Source organism: Geotrypetes seraphini, chromosome 7 (genome assembly GCF_902459505.1).
Source record: "Geotrypetes seraphini chromosome 7, aGeoSer1.1, whole genome shotgun sequence".
Classification (NCBI taxonomy): Eukaryota; Metazoa; Chordata; class Amphibia; order Gymnophiona; family Dermophiidae; genus Geotrypetes; species Geotrypetes seraphini.
Genome location: NC_047090.1, coordinates 197,175,349 through 197,195,885, shown reverse-complemented (window position 1 = coordinate 197,195,885; position 20,537 = coordinate 197,175,349). Strand labels below are relative to the sequence as shown.

The 20,537-nt window shown below is 44.6% G+C and overlaps 1 protein-coding gene across 4 annotated transcripts in view; it reads left to right on the top strand.

Moving 5' to 3' along the window:
- Positions 1-20,537, top strand: part of COQ6 (coenzyme Q6, monooxygenase) — a 318,766-nt gene that overhangs the window by 188,187 nt on the left and 110,042 nt on the right. For 2 of the 4 annotated variants that reach the window (XM_033951987.1, XM_033951985.1), the window contains exons 6-7: positions 6,907-7,014; positions 7,092-7,154. The exons of 1 other annotated variant lie outside the window; for it this stretch is intronic. In XM_033951987.1, the coding sequence (XP_033807878.1) occupies positions 6,907-7,014; positions 7,092-7,154 (171 nt within the window). The remainder of the gene's footprint in view (positions 1-6,906; positions 7,015-7,091; positions 7,155-20,537) is intronic. One more of the 4 variants, XM_033951986.1, reaches the window with a different exon arrangement.

Genomic DNA, 20,537 nt, shown 5'->3' with positions numbered 1-20,537 from the left:
CAATAACAACCACTCTGCGCTTCTTGAGGGGGTGCTGATTTGTTGCTTCTTGAGTTGGGGTCGTCTGCTGGGTTTCAAGAATACACTCCTGAATATCCTCCTGAGTTCCGCTGTGGAGTCCTTGTAGGAGTTGAAATCTGTTGCTCAGGGTGATTTGTGGTGTCGGTGTGGGGTTGTTGTGCCTGCATGAAGATAACAAAGAGGAGGACCACCTTCTGTGTTTGCTTGCAGAGGTGACTAGTTGCCAGGTGTCATCGTCTCGAGTCTCTTCTTGCACCCCAGTCATTGCTTCTAATACTGCAAGTTTGGGCGATTCAGGTGCCTCGAAAATGGACTCGTCTTCGAACACTTGCTCGGAGTTCTGGGACAGTTCTTATAGGACTTCGTCGATGAACGCCTCAACCTCCCGGATACTTCTTAGCCGTCGTACTTCTTCCCTCAGACTCGTCAGTTCTTGTAGGATGCCTCCGATGGGTTGTTGCTGGGTGTTCTCATCAGTCTGCACGGAGACCAAAGTCTTCAGCTGGGGGTCAGCTTCGGTCTGCACAGAGACCTCCGTCATGCATCTGGGGGTGTTCTCTTCGGTCTGCACGGAGACTGTGGTCTTCATCTGGATCTCTTCTGAAGCCGGAGCAGTGATCTTGATTGCAGTCTTGGTGCTTCTGGTCTTCCCTGCCATTCCTGAACTTGTCTCTGTTGGTCTTGCTGTGTGTGTGTTTCTGCTGGGCGCTGTCTGTTGCTGACTATGTGTCTCTGTTGGCCGTTACTGTCTTTCTGGCTTTGTGTCTCTTCTGTGTGCTTACTGGCACTAGTTGTGTGCTAGTTGGTTTGCCCTCTAGTTTGTTTGCTTGTGCAGTTGTGTTTGCTTGTGAAGTTGTGTTATCTTATGTTCTTACCTTGCTGTCTCCTACGTGTCCTTGTGTTGACGACTAGGCTCTTCGCAAAGGCGCTCTCGCTAAGGCGAGCGCCTTTGCCGCATGCCTTCGCCGCGCACCGAACGGCTGCACGCCGTTGGCTCGCCCCCTTTTAAGGGGGAGCCCGGGCGCTGACGCTGCCTCTGACGCGGTGGGGGTGGGCGGAGCTTCCGGGGGAAGCCGGCCTCACCCTAACCGCCGAGCTGTCTGCCTGCCTGCCTTCTTCCTCCTTCGGGCTCTCCTACTGCCCTTCTCCTGCACCTCTGTGCCTCTCCTGTTCTTCCCCTGCACGTGGCTCTCGCGGTCCGAGGCAGTGAGTCGCGCCCCGGCTCGTCTCCTGTAAGGGGGAGCCCGGGCGCTGACGCTGCCTCTGATGCAGTGGGGGTAGGCGGAGCTTCCTCTCGCCGCTACCCCGAAGCTGTCTGCCTGCCTGCCTGCCTTCTTCCTCCGGGCTCTCCTACTGCACTTCTCCTGCTCCTCTGTGCATCTCCTGTTCTTCCCCTGCACGCAGCTCTCGCAGTCCGAGGCAGTGAGTCGTGCCCCGGCTCGTCTCCTGTAAAGGGGAGCCCGGGCGCTGACGCTGCCTCTGACGCAGTGGAATGACGTTAGCTGTTTTCCAATCCGAGGGGACCTTCCCCTTACTTAGGGAGAGATTAAAGAGCACGGATAATGGTTCTGCCAGAACATCACACAACTCACTGAGCACTCTGGGGTGCAGATTGTCCGGTCCCATAGCTTTGTTTACCTTGAGTCTTATCAGTTTGCCGTGAACTCGAAATTCCAAAATGGGTCTTCCGCACTTTGCTTAACCTGCAACTGTGGATCGTGACCTCGCAGGTGAAGACTGAGCAGAAGTATTCATTCAGCAGTTCGGCTTTATCTGAGTCTGATTCTACATAATTCCCATCTGGTTTTCTAAGGCGTACTATCCCGTCTGTGTTCCTTTTTTTGTCACTAAGAAGGATTTGTCCCCCTTCTTAATATTCTTCGCTAGAGTTTCTTCTACTCGAAGTTTGGCCTCCCTAACTGCTGTTTTGACCGCTGTAGATCTGGCCGTATATTCTAGTTTGGTTTCCCTATTCTCCGTTTGTTTGTAGGAAATAAATGCCTTTTTCTTCTCTTTAACGAGGTGTGAGATTTCCGTGGTGAACCATTGGGGGTTTTTTGTTTCTTTGCTGTTTATCTACTACCCTGATTTGCTCTGCCACATCTCTGATGATGTCATCAGGGACGTGCCAGAGTAAATCAGGGCAGTAGTAGGCCCCGAAGCAGCATGTGTAGAGTGCTGCACACGCTGATGGAATCTGCAGATTTGTCGGGACCGCGGGAAGGGGAGGGGGGTAAGGGAAATGCTACTGCTGCACAGGGAAGTGGTATGGGGGGAGGGAATGCTGCTGTTGTGGCTGCTGCACAGGGAAGTGGGGGGGGGATCTAAATGCTGCTGTACAGGGAAGTAGGGTGGGGGGAAATGCTGCTGCACAGGGACTTGGAGGGGGAGGGAATGCTGATGTGACTGCTGCACAGGGAAGTTGGGGGGAAAGAAAGACAGACAGCTAGCACCCGTTAATGTAACGGGCTAAAATGCTAGTAATAATAATAACAATTTTTTTATTTACCGCAGGACCGTGAAGTACAATGATTAAAGATGTTACAGATTGAGTGGAATCAACACAGTATAGACTTGGTGATTGACAGTTCTAGAGATCATTTGTTGAGGACTAAGATTGTATAGGCTGGTTTCCTAAGTATTTCAGGAATAGATGTGTTTTTAGACGTTTCTTGAATTCCCTATAGGTAGTAGGCACAAGTAATTGTTCTAGGTCTTTACCCCACAGTGCTGCTTTTATAACTTTTTGTAAACCTGCTCCGAGCTGACAAAATGGCCAACTGTCCCTACCAGTGTTCCTTCTAAGGTACAGCATGCACAACCATATACTGTTCTTAATGTGGCCATGCATCATTCCACGGGAAATACTGCTCAGTGAAATCAAATGAAGCCGCGTCCACGTCCTTAAGTATGAGTTGTACTGAAGTCGGGTGTCTGTAGCTCAGATACTGCCTGTATTTTTGCAAAGCAAGCCAGTTCATGATTTACTTGTGTTAATGGGGATTCTCCCCCATACCCCTTGTCCTGCATTTGCAGGTATGTGCTTGGCTTTGGGACTGAACTAAGGTTGTTTGATGACTTGCAGGCTAAGGGGGTAGAGCATGTGTTCAGAAAAGATGTAGATTACTGCAACACTAAACTAAACTAAGCCTTAAGTTTATATACCGCATCATCTCCACGGAAGTGGAGCTCGACATGGTTTACAAAGCTTAAAAATAGGGAAGAGAGAGGAGAAGGATTTACAAAAGCATATAAAAGAGGGGATGTAATCAGGAGAAGAGATGTTATATGTTAGAGAAAAGCCAGGTTTTCAGTTGTTTTCGGAATAGTTGGAGGGAGCCCAGGTTCCACAGCGGGATAGTGAGATCATTCCAAAGGCCCGTGATTTTGGAGAGAAGGGATCTTCCCAGTTTACCTGCGTGGAGGATGCCGTGTAGAGAGGGGAAGGATAGTTTATGTCTGTGGGCTGATCTGGTGGTAGCAGGCATCAGGGCGAGGTTGGGATTGAACACCTAGCATATGGAATCCTCCAGGGACTAGCAGAAGATTTTATCAAAGGTATAAACCTAATCTTCCAATTAGTGCAATGCTTAATCTTGAGAATGCTGGTCTACTGTAACATCTTGTACTTGCCATGCCCAGCATCAATGATAAAACAATTACAGACTCTACAAAACGGCCACATATCCCCAGCCTACATAAAGATACACTGGCGCCCTGTGAAGGCAAGAATCTTATTCCAATTTTATTGCTTTCTGTTTAAAGTGTTATATGGTTGTGCACCAATCTATCTAAACAACAGACTTACTATGAAAAAACTACAAGGAGAGACCTCTGAACCCTTTACCTACTCTCCAATTAAGAGAGTGAGGAGACACAAACTATTAGAAGGCCTACTGACCTTCCAAGCAGCACGAGTGGATGCAGAAGTTGTCAGAATATTAAGAACAGTCCCAAACTACAGACTCTTCTGAAAGGAAATAAAACCATGTTATTTAGGAAATCTGTCAAGCTCTGTTAACTCAATGACCATCCTAAGCTAGATTGAAAATATAATTCTCTGGAAATGGCCAGATATCTCTTATTGTAATCCACCTAGAACTGTAAGGTTAAGGCGGAATAGAAGTCAATATATGTAATGTAAATGGAGCATGCACTGAGGAAAGGGATGTTTACCAGTGGTGTGCTGCAAGGGTTCTTTTTTACATGTTTGTAATTGATATTTCTAAAGGGCTGCCTGATAAGGTTTGCTTCATTGAGAAAGACACCAAAATCTGCAAAAGGCTACATATCCTTGATTGTGTGGATAACCAGAGGGGGAGACCGGGTAAAGTGTGAAGAATGGTCCGGTAAAGTGTGAAGAATGGTCCAGAATTTGACAGCTATGATTAAATGCTAATTAACGCAGAGTCATGCATTTCAGCTGCAAAAATTCAAAGAAGAGGTACAGTTTAGAGGTGAAAGAAAAGATTAAGTTCTTATCTCGATAATCTTCTTTCGTGTAGATGTTCTAGTAGTCCTTAACACTAGGGTTATGCATCTGAACCCACAAATTGCTTGCAGAACCTGCTATGTTAACTTCTCTTACCACATACTCTGGCAACGTGTTCCAGGGCTTAACTATTTTCTTGAGTGAGAAAATATTTCCTCCTATTGGTTTTATAAGTATTTCCCTGTAACCTTGACCCTAGCCTTGGTTGACCATGCTATTCTGCTGGACTGTTTGACATCTAATGGAATCTCAGGTCATGTTCTCAATTGGTTCCAAGGGTTTCTGGGAAATAGATCCTATAAGGTGTTTAAGGACGATACTATCTCTTACGGTTGGGACAATCCCTGTGGGGTCCCACAGGGCTCCCCCTTGTCCCCCACCCTGTTTAACATCTACCTTGCCTCCCTAGGAAACCTCTTGCAGAGTCTAAAGCTCAAATTCTTCATCTACGCGGATGACATCACCATAGTCATCCCACTATCTTGCTTTACATCAGAGCTGCTAAATTCCCTATCATTCATTCTAAATCAGGTTGAACTTTGGATGTCAGTGTTTAGATTAAAGCTAAATTCATAAAAAACTAAATTTTTCTTGGCAGCCCCAAATTACAAAATCAAGGAAACTACACTACATGTAAATAGGCTGGATTACTGTATTGAGCAATCCTTAAAAACACTAGGAGTCACTTTAGACAAGCATCTCACTCTGGAGAAACACTCTGACCTAGTATTTAAGAAGAGTATCTCGGTGCTTTGGAAACTCCGCACCATTAAAAAAATACTTTGATGACGCCTCCTTTCGTCTGTTGGTACAATCTTCTATTCTGAGTGTTCTGGATTACTGTAACATCATATACTTAGGTGCCTTCAAGAAAATCACCAGGAAGTTGAGGTTGGTCCAAAATACTGCCCTCTGTCTCATCTTTGGCTTGAAGAAATGGGAACACATAACCCCTTTCTACCACAAGTTGCACTGGCTGCCGTTCGAATCCAGAGTTCTATTTAAGTTCTCATGCATCTGCTACAAAACAATATTTGGTCTGTCACCGGATTATCTTTCCCCACACTTCAACCTGAATTACAACAATAAGAGCTCCCGCAGATTAAATCTGTTTGCTTTTCCCTCACTGAAATCGTGTCATCTTAAAAGATTCTTTGAAAGATCCTTCTCTTTTCAAGCGGCCAAACTAAATTCATGGCTCGCCCAAATTGTGCTTGATGCCTCTTCATATCTCAATTTTAGAAAACAGATTAAAACTCAACTTTTCAACAAACCAAATCCTTAACGTACTCCATCACTATCCCTTCCCATTCTTTTAAGATTGTTGCTCCCTCCTCTTGGCTTGTATGTATTTTTTTCCTTCACTTAAATTCTATGTTTGTACTTCTCGTATGTACTGTATTTATTTATTTATTTCCCTCACTTAAATTGTAGACGTATAACTTGTTTGACTCTATGATTGCTTTGTTATGTTCTTCAATTTCAACTGCATTGTTTGTATTTCATCTAACTGCTGTGAACTGCCTAGAACTCCCTGGGTATGGCGGTATACAAAATAAAATTATTATTATTATTATTAATTTTTGGTGGAGTAAAAAACAGATCCACTTGAATCCATTCTAAACCACTCAGGTTTTTGTAGACTTCAATCATATCTCCCCTCAACCTTCTCTTTTCCAAGCTGAAGAGCCCTAACCTCTTTAGTCTTTCCTCATACGAGAGGAGTTACATAAGAACATAAGAACATAACCTTGGGAGAACGGTATAGAAAATTGAATGAATAAATAAATCATCTTGGTTGCTCTTCTTTGCATCTTTTCCAGTTCCGCTCTATCTTTTGTTTAGATAAGGCGACCAAAATGGAGCGCAATACTTAAAGCAAGATTGCACCATGGAGTCATACAGAGGCAGTATAACATTCTTAGTCTCGTTTACCATCCCTTTTCTAATCATTCCTAGCCTGTACTAATCTCCACCTGTACTTTTGGAATAAGAGTATATTACATTACATTAGGGATTTCTATTCCGCCTGTGCCTTGCGGTTCTAGGCGGATTACAATATAGAAGATATCTGGGCAATTCCAGTAGAATTACATTTCAGGATAAGAGTAAGTTACAGGAACAGTAAAGAATTATGATACTTCAATTTCACAGAAGATAATACATATCACAGAAGATAATACATGTCAACTGAATCAAGTTAAATCGGGTGTAGTGTAAAAGAGTTACAGTACATTCTGGATCACAGACAAAGAGATACTATAGGTGGGTGTATAGTAAAATATAATGAATATTGATGCAATCCCAAATCTCAGCTTTACAAGATTATTAATTTGTGGGCACAGTGATATGTAGCCCAGTTTACAATGGTGCTTGCTCCTGTTCCTCTGCAGATTGGTGCAGATGGTCAGAACTCTATTGTCCGAGCTACAGCCTGCATCCAGAATATTCAGTGGAGCTATGATCAAGTGGCTGTTGTTGCTACTCTGCACTTATCTGAGGTAAGAAACAGAGACTGTCTGTTAGATGAAAAGCATTAGGACTTATGTTTTACTTACTTTTTCATGATCTCTTCTAGGCCACAGAAAACAATGTAGCCTGGCAGAGGTTCCTGCCTTCGGGGCCAATTGCATTGCTCCCGGTAAAATATCTCGTTTTTACTTTCTGTCCTGTTTTTTGATGCCATTCTTTTGCTCTGTCTCTCGCTACCGTCTATCTGCAGTGTCTCTGCTACCAATTTTCCTTCTCTTGATATATGGCTCTTTTTCTCTCTCATTTGCATCTACCATTTTGCTATACTTGCTTTCTGTAGCTCTATCCCCCTTTTGATCAGCAAATGCCCTTTTTCTTTAGTTTCTTATCCCTTATTTTTGGCCTTTCGTTCCTTTCCCTATTTCTGCCTGTAGGCAGCTCCTTCCTCCACCCAGCTGCTTTCATATTCTATTTCCTATCATTCTCCTGTCCTCCTCATCCATATTGGGATAGATTAAACTAAAACTTAACTTTATATACTGGGTTATCAACCAAAGGAAGCTTGAATTGGTTAACAATAATTAAAAAATACTAAAAAGAAAAACATTCAAAAATTTCAATGGGACTAATTTCCAAAGTGCTTAGCAAATAGGAAGGTTTTTAAAGATTTGTGAAAAAAATTGAAAAGGACTAGGATCCCTCAAAATTAGAGGAAGTTCATCCCATAATTGAGAAAATTTGAAAACAAAAGATTGACTGAAGTTCTTAACTCCTTTAATTCCTTTTCTTGAAAGAAGGGAGAGTTTGTATTGTTGGATGCCTCTTGCATAGGAGAATCTATAAACATTCCATACAAGAGGAATAAAAATACCATATAAGATTTTAAAAGTAATGCATGCACATTTAAAATGAATCCTGAGATATACTGGAAGCCAGTGAAGACTTAAAAGCAAAGGAGTCACATGGTCAAATTTACTTTTTCCAAAAATCAACTTTGCAGCGGTATTTTGAACCAATTGTAATCTTTGGAAGCAGATCCTTGTAATGCCAAAATAGATAGCATTACAATAATCTAACTGGGATAATATAATAATAATAATAATTTATTTTCTTATATACCACCCAACCAGAAGTTCCGGACGGTTCACAGCAAGAGAACTGAGACATATCAGCGAAGACACAAAATACAGTAGAATTCAGTGGAATACAATACACTGAAATACAATATGATGCAGTACAATGTAATATAATGTAAAATCATCACATAAATTTACCAAACAAATAGGTTTTTATCAATTTTCTCAATTCAAGATAAGATTGGGATTGGGCAATTAGAGGACACAGCCAAGAGTTCATTCCCCACTTGAAAAGCCAGAGTTTTGTCTAAGAAATTTTTAAAACGACAGGCTTTCAGAGCAGGGTACATAAACATACTCGAGTTTCTTGTGTTCTAATTGATGAGAATAATTTCAGTTGGGTAGATAAGTATGATGATAGTAGCCCGAAGAGTGCTTTATAACAAATGCAGCCGAATTTAAACATAACTCTAGTTTTAAAAGGGAGCCAATGAAGTTGCACATAAAAAGGGCTTATATGGTCAAACTTTTTTAAATCCAAAGATCAGACGAACAGCTGCATTTTGAATCAGGCGAAGTCTTAGCAATATTTTCTTGGTTGACCCTAGGTATGTGATATTACAATAGTCTAAGGTAGATAGGATGGTGGATTGAACTAGTATCCTAAAGGACTACATGTCAAAATATTTTTTTATGGTTCTTAGTTTCCATAAAATAGCAAAGCATTTTTTAGTCAGTTGGTCAGTGTGTTTCTCTAACGTTAGGTATCGATCTAGAGTAACTCCCAAGATTTTGATGTCACTTGCTATCTCGAAATTTTGACCATTGAGTTGAATGGAGGTTTCCATGAGTTTGTCATTGGGGCTAGCAAGAAAGATCTTAGTTTTCTCAGTGTTGAGTTTCAATTTTGACTGCAACATCCATTTTTCTATTTTTCCTAGAATATTTGAGATTAGGATACTTAGTTCTGTTGAGAATGATTGTAGTGGTATTGAAGGAGTCTGGGACTGGTTTTCCTAAGTGTTGAACTAAGTTTCCTCTTTAATAAAATGCTGAATTATGTCTAGCTGCAGACCTAACTTATCTCATGTTCTAGCCTGCCTGTACTGGGTGTTAGCTTGGACATTCTAACTTCTTATGGCTATCTTAGCATAAACGACATGCAACAGAAAGACTGCAGGGCCTAAATAAGTGACTTGCTAGTGACCTGCTGGTGTGAGCTGAGGCAGTGGCGTACCAAGTGGGGGGCGGTCCGCCCCGGGTGCCAAGCCCTGAGGGAGTGCTCCTGGTCCGGTCCGGTTCCCCACCCCCTGCGCCGGGTATCGCGTCTGGAAACAGCCTGCAGCAAGATCGCGATGCCAGCGATCTTTGCCTGCTTCGGCTGTTTCCTCCGCCACGGTCCCGCCCCTCCTCTGACGTCAGAGGAGGGGCGGGACCGCGGCGGAGGAAACAGCCGAAGCAAGCAAAAGATCGCTGGCATCGCGTGATCTTGCTGCAGCTGTTTCCCCAGGGAAATGAAGCGAGGAGGCCGGGGGAATAAGCAGTGCTTCGTGGTGGTGGTGGGGCCGAGCGGTCCTTCGAGGTAGTGGGGGGGGGACAGTAGGCCTTCAGGCTGGGGCGGGCAGGCAGACCTTGTGGAGGGGGGGAGATAGGCCTTCAGGGGAACAGGCCTTCATGGAGAACAGGCAGGCAAGCCTTCAAAGGGGGGTTAAGCCTTTGGGGGGGGTGCAGGCCTTCGGGGGGGGGGGACAGGCCTTCCAGGGAGGGCATAGGCCTTCAAGGGGGGGACAGGCAGGCAGGCCTTCAAGGGGGGGGACAGGCCTTCGCTTCGGAGGGGTGCAGGCCTTCGGGGGGGTGGTGCAGGCCTTCGGGGGGGGTATAGGCCTTCAAGGGGGTGCAGGCCTTCAAGGGGGGCATCCTTCAAGGGGAACAGGCAGGCAGGCCTTCAAGGGGGGACAGGCCTTCGAGGGGGGTGTAGGCCTTCGGGGGGGGGCAGGCCTTCGGGGGGGTGCAGGCCTTCGGGGGGGTGCAGGCCTTCAAGGGGGTGGACAGGCCTTCGAGGGGGGTGTAGGCCTTCGGAGGGATGCAGGCCTTCGGGGGGGGTGCAGGCCTTCGGGGGGGGTGCAGGCCTTCAGGGGGGGCAGGCCTTCAAGGGGAACAGTCAGGCAGGCCTTCAAGGGGGGTGCAGGCCTTCAAGGGGGGGGGACAGGCCTTCAACGGGAGCAGGCAGGCAGGCCTTCAATGGGGGGACAGGCCTTCAGGGGTGGGATGCAGACCTTTAAAAGGGGGACAGGCCTTCAGGGGAGGGGGGGCCCTGGTGTAGAAGTACACGGAGGAAAGGGGGAGGGGCTCAAAGAGACGTGCATATGCCGGACTTTGGGTGGGAAGAAATAATGGGTCTGAAAATAGAGGAGAGAGAGAGAGATGATGGCCATGGGTTTTAGGGAGGGAAGGAACAGAAAGGGAGAGAAGTTGGACACAAGGGGTGGTGTGGAGGGGGGGATAGAGTGTAGCGGAGCCGGTACCTGTGGATCAAGGAGGTCCGGCCCGCGCTCACAGTTACGCTGCTCCGACGTGCCTTCCTAACGGAGGAAGGTCCTGCTGGAAACTATGCTCTGACTTAACAGTAAAGCCAAAAAGACAAAAAAGAAGTCAATTATTCATTAGTCTTGGGTAATCCACTTTATTCGGTGGAAAGAGTGATAAGCTTTGTTCAATAGTTTGTTCCACAATACACAGTCATAAAGCAAACACTTTAAATCAGGAACTCCAGAAAAAGCGGTCACCAAAAGTAAAAGGGACCAACTCAGACCTTTAGTCAGGTAAGTAATCAAAAATCCATTCTCAAAGGAAAAACAAAAGAGCATGAACCGTTCTTCTCACTGACACACAAAGTTCAATTCCACAGCACTGCTGAATCAGTTCAGGTGCACAAGCCTTCTGCTGTTCTGGCTTCTTCCCTAGCCAGCTCCACAAGAGTTGGAAAGGGGGGAGAGGAGCAAGTGAATTCACCAATTAAATAATCTGAATAACAGACATGCCACTAATGGCCCCACTAACCCAACCGGTTGTTTAGTGAATTCTTCCCCCACTTTTACTTCCCTCAGGTTCTCACACATACCCTGACACATCCAGTCAGCATAAAATCCAGCTGACCAATCAAACTTGCAACAAGAAAAAAAAACGTTTTTGTTTTTTTTTTCTGCTTAATTCAAGCAGTGCAGGCACTGTCAGCACAAGTCCTTCAAAGGGTTTTCCCTTAACAAAACCCCTGTCCTCCAAAGCAGTACAAACCCCAGCCCCAGTAGGGAAATAAGCCTCACATTCTCCAGCCCTGCCACTTAGCTGATTTCCATAAGGTCTTCTTCAGGCAGACTGGAACTTTCACTGAACTCCATAGGTTCTACCCCGGGTAGCTGGTTGTCCAAAGGGTCTGTGTCAGGCTCCTGCATTTCCCAGTCCCCAGCCTCTGGGGTGCCTTCAGGAGGGAAGATCCTTCCCTGAGCTGGTTCAGGACAGACTGCCCTTCTCCCTCTCAAAGCAGCCTCAAAAGTACTCAAGGGAAACTGCCCTGCCCTTTGAGGGGGAGGAGTTTTCTGCTTACTTTTCCTAGCTGACTTTGGGAGCCTAATCATTCCCTGCAGCTGATACCCACCAGAGGGAGAGAGGTTCCTCAGTGGCTGTTGTGTGCTATTTTGAAGCTCCTCCTCTCCTCCCTGGAAATCAATCACCTCAGTATCCACGGGAAGACTAGGTTTTTCCTTAGGCTTGGTCACAATCCTATCCCCGTGGTTTGCCCTCTGTATCCAAGGGCCAGGTTTCACTAAGACCTGCCCTGGCAAAAGCTGCATTTTAGGGATAGGATTGTGACAAGAGATACTGGTTAGGAGGGTAGTTGGGAAAAGAAAGGGAGAGATGGTGGACCCTGGGGTGGTGGGGAAGGAGGGAGAGCCGCTGGATGAAAGGGTAGTTAAGAAAAGGTAGATCTGTGGAGGGAGATAAAAAAAGGAAAGATGCCAGACATCCGGGGGAGGGAAGGGAAACGGAAGGGGAGGACAGAGATGGCAGATGGATAGTTAGCATGGAGAAAGAAGAAAGAAGGAGACCCTGGCAAGCAAGTTATCAGAAGACAACCAGAGCCTTTGACCAACAAGATTTGAAAAATAATCAGACAACAAAAAGGTAGAAAAACTAATTTTATTTTCTGTTTTGTGATTACAATATGTCAGATTTGAAATGTGTATCCTGCCAGAGCTGGTGTTAGACCGCAAACGTGAGCTAGGATTTAACAGAGAGAGGAAAAGTCCTTTTGTTTCTTTATTTTATTTACACCACAGCGCCAGTGTGGTTAGGAGAAGCCAAAAGGGGGTGAAAAAGCTATAAAATAAACCCACCAGGATGTTTGAAAAAAACATCCAATTGGGCAGGAAAATCAAATCGATAAACCAATTCAATAGGCTGAATCGAATCGAAATTTTTTTCCTGAATCTGGCAGCACTAGTTTGCGCTACTGTCTTAGACTTTAGGACCTGGGATTGGGGAGAGATGGCATCCTCAGTACTTTATAATGCAAGTGAAATGAGGATTTGGTCAGATTTTTGAAGGGTCTGCACTCTGCAGAAGAAAAATATTGTATAGGCCGGGGACATGAGACAGCAGGAAATGGGAACTTTTCTTCCTTCTATTTTTGTGAATGGAAAGGCTGAGGATGTCAGAGAGTTCAGTTAAAATATGTGCTTTATAAGAAAATATAATAATGTGTTTTATAAAGTTTATAGCATTGCTGGCCTACCCGGTGAGGTGTTTGTTCCTAGTGGTGGTGGCGGCAGCATGTCAATGTGTTGAGAGGAAGAAGTGATCTGGGAAATTCTGCTGAGCAAACTCCGAGCCCATTTCCACCCCCCAGTTAGTCCACTCCACTCAACTGGTTCACACACTGAGTGGGTCTTTGGGTGTTGTTCCTGGGTAGTTGTTTTGGGATCTCTTCCAGTGGTTTGTCAGTATCTCCTTCTGGTCCAAGGAAGGAAACTTTGTTAACCTTAGCACTGACCTACAAAATATGTTTGTAAACAGTGCTGCTTATGTGGCATTAGTCTATGTAGTGATCGAAAGAAAAAACCAGACCTTTGCACATTTTTGCACTATATGGTGGGTGTATGAGAAGATTCACATTTCCTGTACAGCTAAGTCCATGTGAAGTTACCTTGTGCTGTATTTGACATCTAGCAAAGTCTCTGTTTGGAAGGAAAGATCTCAGCTTAAAAATGAAGTGCCCAGAAGTTATGGTAAAAGCAGATAGCGTAGCTGGTTTTAAGAAAGGTTTGGACAAATTCCTGGAGGAAAAGTCCATAGTCTGTTATTAAGACATGGGGGAAACATCTGCTTGCCCTGGATCGGTAGCATGGAATGTTGCTACTCTTTGGGTTTTGACCAGGTACTAGTGACCTGGATTGGCTTCCATGAGAATGGGTTACTGGGCATGATGGACCATTGGGTCTGACCCAGTTAGGCTATTCTTATGTTATGTTCTCATCTGTAGGGGCCTTTGTTTTCACTTCTTATTTTAATGTATTTTTTTTCTGAGAACTTATCAGTGTTTTTTATAATGGGAACAAAAATGGAAGAGAATTAATGTGTGTGGAATGGGGGGGGGTAATTAATTTCTTCAGCTAAATAATTCAGTCCACCTCAACCAGACATAGGAGAACTCATGCACCATTCACACACCCTCCAACCAAAAACGTCAAAAGAAAAAAACAGTTCGACAACCTCCTAGCCATTCGAGCTGCAACACTCGACCCCCAACTCTACAACCTATTGACCTCGACCACAAACTACAAAACCTTCAAAAAAGAAATAAAAACCCTTCTATTCAAAAAAACACATAAAACCGAACTAACACAATCAGAACTGTCCCAAGCATCACCTGCAACTACTCCATATGTACTTCTGATGTCATGACAATTCAGACATAATTTGTTATGTTATGGTATGTTTGGAATAATGGTTACATATATGAGGTTCAATAAAAGAAAATTTTCACTGCCTGTTTCTATTATGACCATTTATTCAGTTTCATGGTTATTACAAAAAATATTTTTTTACATGGGGGGGGGGTGCCACATACCCTAGGTACACCACTGAGCTGAGGACCAATGATTGTTAAGAAAAGTAACATGTGAAAACTTTTTTCTAGAATTCAGTTGTATGGCCAGAAGAATGTATAAATATCTCTGTAACGTCCTGTTTTCGGCACTTCTGAAGCCAGCTTGGAGCTCGGGAGTCGCATACGTATGCTAATAAACTATCTGTGCCTTCTTCAAGTCTCTAGGTTTTTTTGGCTGCCCAAAATGACTTTCATTTGGCGCCCGAACATGGACGTGAAGGTCTTTTGACCGCCGGTTACTCGATTGGTCACTTGTGTCTGGTCTGAGAACCGACCTGTCTGCTAAGCCGGCTTAATTCCTCTTGGAGTTTGTAGACCTCGTGGCTCTGGCTGGCTCAACTGATTAATCGAGTCCTGGCTTAACGTACAGGTGTCTGTCTGGGGTTGGCCACCAAACTGGTAAGGAATTGATCATTCTTCCTGTTTCTTTTTCCCTGGCCTTAGTAAATGACTTGATCCATCATTGAAACTGTGGGGAGGGATTCTAGGAACTGTCTCTGTCTGTTTGATAAACGAAACTGAATCTGTAGATCTGAAGTTAGACAATAGATGTAAGCTGTTTGTATTTACAGGCTCAGCATGAGCCCTGAGTCAAGATGTACTTCCGATGCATCCTGGAAAAAAAAACAAAAAAAAAACGGTGTAGGTTGAACATTTCAGGAGTAAGGGAATTGGTTAGAACTGGCTATATTTCTATTGTGCTGTATTTGTAAAGGAAGATGGAGGATGGGGTAATAAATATCTGTTAGATTTTTGCCTGTTAGGCTCATTAATGACTGTTATGTGTTTCTAGCTGCTCAGAGCAGGCAGTAGACACAACATTAAAGGCGTTGGCACAGTGCGCCACAGCCTCAAGGAAAGCAAACAAAATGTTGGGTATCATTAAGAAGGGTATCACGACCAGGACGAAGGAAGTCATCCTGCCACTGTATCGTGCAATGGTGCGCCCGCACCTGGAGTACTATGTTCAGTACTGGTCGCCGTACCTCAAGAAGGACATGGCGGTACTTGAGAAAGTCCAGAGAAGAGCAACTAAGCTAATAAAGGACATGGAGGACCTCTCATATACCGACAGACTGAAAAAGCTGGGGCTTTTCTCCCTGGAAAAGCGGAGACTTAGAGGAGACATGATAGAAACCTTCAAGATCATGAAGGGCATAGAAAAAGTAGACAGGGACAGATTTTTCAAATTATGGGGAACCACAAGTACAAGGGGGCACTCAGTGAAATTGAAAGGGGAGAGGTTTAGAACAAATGCCAGGAAGTTCTTTTTCACACAGAGGGTGGTGGATACATGGAACGCGCTACCGGAGGATGTGATAAACAGGAGCACGTTACAGGGCTTCAAAGAAGCCTTGGATAGGTACTTGGAGGACAAAGGGATTGAGGGGTACAGATAAGAGTAGAGGTAGATTCTAGGGACAGGATTAGAGGCAAGTTATAAAATTAGCCAGGGACCACTGTTCAGGCAATAGGCCTGATGGGCCGCCGCGGGAACAGACCGCTGGGCAAGATGGACCTCTGGTCTGCCTCAGCGGAGGCAACTCTTATGTTCTTATGCCCACCTCTCGTTCCCTCAGTCACCTCCTAGTCATCACTGAATGCGCCAGGGACGTAACCAAACACCTCCTGAATAATTCCGTGCTTTGGTCTCCCTGATTCTATAGGCAGTGACAATGGCCCTGCTTTCATTGCCAATGTTGTCCAACAAACTGCTCAGGCCCTCCAAATTAAATAGAAATTATATGCTGCTTACCACCCCTAGAGCTGAAAGGACCCTTCTCACGAATTATAAACCCAGGCTCTGGTTCTTTTGCTACTCTGGGATCAGATATCCTCCAGAGTCAGGTCTAATCCTTAGCTAAAGACCTACAAGAGCTCCACAAATGGGTCCTGGAAAGGGCCCCACTACCGATAGCTATACAAGTTCATGGGTATGTCCCTGGAAATACAGTATGGCTAAAACTTGGAAGTCAGACCCCCCTGAAACCTAGGTGGATAGGTCCTTTTACTGTCCTAATTTCTTCTCTTACAGTTGTCAAGGTGTCCGGACACGAAACTTGGTTCCACTACAACACGGATCTTCAGCTGAAGCTTTCTAAGACCTCAAAAGTTCTGAATATTTACTACTGTACTTAGCAGGTGTTCTGAATATAATTCTTTATAAGTGTTTGAGTTTAATTGACTGCCTGTGGTTCACCACTGCCTTTAGCAAGTGTCTTGAGTATAACTGATTGAAGTTTTCTAAGTTGTGCCTGAAAGAAAAATGAGCTTCTTATGTTAGCATTGTAGGCGCCTTTTGTCTTATATATATCTGATATTTGTGTTGCCCTCACTTTCTTATGCTTCTTTCTTCTGTATTTCTGTCCTATTGTACTTAATAAGTGTCCCTAGCCCCTTTGCCTGATGTTTGTTTGCATGATGGAATTAAGTACAGAAAGTGTCAAACATCAGAGGGTATTTTCTGTTTCTAACCTACTGGTGATGAAGTTTAAAAGTGGGCAGAAATCTGCATTGATAATGTTGAGGGTCCACTTATCAACCAGACTCTTATTGTAGACCCCACTCGCCCGGTGTTTGTATTTTGATACATGTGTGCTATTTGATGTTGCCCAGGGTCATGGTTTTGCCCCTAATACAGTTTTGTGTGGCTCCCTAGATTGACAGTGTTATTATACCAGATGTGCTAAGTATATGTGTCTGTATAACCTGATGCCTTTAAGAACTGCCCCTATGAGGAAATCTTCACTAATGATGGAGCCTGTCCTTTATAGGAATGTGTCTCGTGGACCACCTACAAGAACCCTCATAAATACCCAGCCAATACCCCCTCTGCCTCCCTTACTTTAGGTCCTACCTCCGGCCCCTTGTGTACTACAGGCTATTGTAAACCCATGGTTTTCACTGACCCAAATAACTGGAATGCCAATGTCCAGAAGGCCAGAGACCGCATGGCATTGTATATTGATGGTAAAAGGTGAGACCCAGGTACTGATGTATATGTCCGTATTTTATACGGCTCATGTGTTCCTGTCCATCACTCTGTGGTGTTTCCCCAGTTTTATGAAAGTAGATGCTGATATCCTGTAATCACTAGAAATCTGTTTATACAGCTTGTTGAAACTATAGATCAGACTCTTAATGTTAGCAGTTGTTTTGTATGAGGAGGGACTGGTATGGGAGAACAGTGGCCATGGGAGGCAAAGCAGCTGGGCATGTTAAACCTGATTTCATAGAATCTCACTTTTACGTCAGGTCTACGACCTTCACGATGGGCCTTGCGAATCTCCATTGTTGCTCCCACTGTCTTCAGCGCCCTTCAGACACTGCTTAATGGAACTTCCTATGAATGATGGTCAGCTCCTGATAGTTGATATTGGCTCTAGAATCTGTTTGCCTACTCTTGGTTACCTGCTAACTAGACTGATATAAATGTACTTTGCATGATCCGTCCCAGCTTCTTCCTGTTACCGCTGGCCGATGGTGAACACCTGGGAACCCCTGTATTCAACCAGGGGTCGCAGAAAGCGGTCTACTTCCACCAATTCCCTTAAAATAGGTGAATGGGGTGCAGAATGGATCATTGCTGTTTACGGACCTGCCACATGGGCCAAAGATGACACCTGGGGCTATCAGACCCCAATCTACATGCTGAACCGCATTATTCGTCTACAAGCTGTACTCGAACTGATAACTAATGAGACCACTCGAGCTTTGAGCACCATTGGCAGAGCGAATGCTAAAATGCACACTGCTATCTATCAGAACTGCCTAACTCTAGATAGAGGGTGGTGCTTGTGATAAATTCAACCTCTCCAACTGCTGCCTTGAACTTGAGTAAAGTGATTGAGGACGTTGTGGATCGTATCACCAAACTGGCTCATGTTCTTGTCCAGACCTGGCGTGGCCTTACTTCAGACTGGATCTCTGGTACCTTCGGCTCCTGGTTGCCCTCTGGTTCAGCAATAAAGACCATCTTGCTGGGTGCCACCCTGTCTTCTCTGCTCCTTTGATGCCTGCCCTGTGTAGTCCCCATAGCCATAAAGCTGCTCCATCGAACTGTTGACCGTTCCACTGCTGCTATGGCTCTTGCGCTTCTCAAGTATCTATCAGTCCCTACAACTGATCCTGACCTTCCTCCTTCTTGAACTTATCAGGCTCGTCTCTTTCCTCCTTCATTCGACTAGCCTGAAAGGGGGGACTGAAGGAGTCTGGGACTGGTTTTCCAATACTGAAGGAGTCTGGGTCTGGTTTTCCTAAGTGTTGAACTAAGTTTTCTCTTTAATAAAATGCTGAATTATGTTTAGCTGCAGACCTAACTTATCTCATGTTCTAGCCTGCCTGTACTGGGTGTTAGCTTGGACATTCTAACTTCTTATGGCTATCTCAGCATAAACGACATGCAACAGAAAGACTGCAGGGCCTAGATAAGTGACTTGCTAGTGACCTGCTAGTGTGAGCTGAGGACCAATGATTGTTAAGAAAAGTAACACGTGAAAAGTTTTTCTAGAATTCAGTTGTATAGCCAGAAGAATGTATAAATATCTCTGTAACGTCCTGTTTTCGGCACTTCTGAAGCCAGCTTGGAGCTTGGGAGTCGCATACGTATGCTAATAAACTATCTGTGCCTTCTTCAAGTCTCTAGGTTTTTTGGCTGCCCAAAGTGACCTTTCAGTATTAGTATAGTGATATCATCAGCGTAGATGTAGAATATCACATTGAGACTTTGTAGTAAATTAGCCAAAGGGACTAAATATATATTGAACAGCATTGGCGATAGTGGAGAATCGTGCAGGACTCCACAGGAATTTGTCCATAGGGGAGAGTATTTACCTGCACTGTATACTTGATAAGATCTGTTTTTCAGGAAACCCTGGAACCATTTGTGTACATTACCTGTCATTCCAATTGAATTCAAGCAGCCCAACAGTAGATCATGATCTACCAGATCGAAGGCACTGCTTAGATCTAGTTGGAGAATCAGGGCATTGGTACCTAATCTAAATAGGTTGTTTAGTTGATTAATTAATGATGCTAGGTCCCTTATCTAACTCTTACAGTTCTAAATGTTAAATGTACAGAAGGGCAGGGTACATCATGGCTCAAACTCTTATCTATTTAGCTTACAATGTGGTAAGGTAGGGACATACATTTTAGGCAGATGAGGTCAATAGATTGTACACGGTTTTCAGCTATGTAGGCCAGAGCAATATTTTAAACAACAGTTAACCATTTCATGACCCTACATTCCCCCCTTTCAGGCTGGCGTACCTAAGGAGCCAAGCCTGACAAAATAAAGTTAGGGGTCAGGAAAGTCGGGGTTCCCAGTGGGTAAGGGACGATACTGGAAGAGGGCAAGGGCCAATGCAGCAGTGGAACAGTTGACAGCAGAGTCCATAGTGCGGTGAAGAAATTTCATAGCCAGTGGAACTAAACAAGGTAGACAACATAGTACCAGGGAGGACAAAGCAGTTATCAGCAGAATTGTTTTCAGGGTTGTACCAGACGGTAACCAAGAGCCCAAGGAACCAGAGATCCAGTCTGCAGTAAGGTCACACCAGGTCTGGACAGGAACATGAGCCAGTTTGGTGATACGATCTACATCGTCCTCAATCACTTTACTCAAGTTCAAGGCAACAGTTGGAAAGGTTAAATTTACCACAGACACCACCTTCTGTCTAGAGCTAGGCAGTTCTGAGAAATAGCAGTGTGCATTTTAGCATTTGCTCTGCCAATGGTACTCAAAGCTCGGGTGGTCTCATTAGTTATCAGTTTGAGTACAGCTTGTAGACAAATAATGCAGTTCAGCATGTAGATTGGGGTCCAATAGCCCCAGGTGTCAACTTCGGCCCATGTGGCAGGTCCGTAAACAGCAATGATCCATTCTGCAGGCCAGTCATCACCCCATTCACCTATTTTAAGGGAATTGGTAGAAGTAGACCGCTTTTGGCGATCCCTGGTGTTGAATACAGGGGTTCCCAGGTGTTCACCATCGGCCAGCGGTAACAGGAAGAAGCTGGGACGGATCTTGCCAAGTATACATGTACCAGTCCAGTTAGCAGGCAACCAAAAGTAGGTAAACAGATCACAGAGCCAATATCAACTATCAGGAGCTGGCAAGTCCTATTAAAGACTTGTTCAACAAATCTCTGGAGACGGGAGTGATTCCTGTGGATTGGAGGAGAGCGGATGTGGTCCCTATTCATAAAAGTGGTCACAGGGATGAAGCAGGAAACTACAGGCCGGTAAGCCTCACTTCAGTTGTTGGAAAAATAATGGAAGTGTTGCTGAAAGAAAGGATAGTGTACTT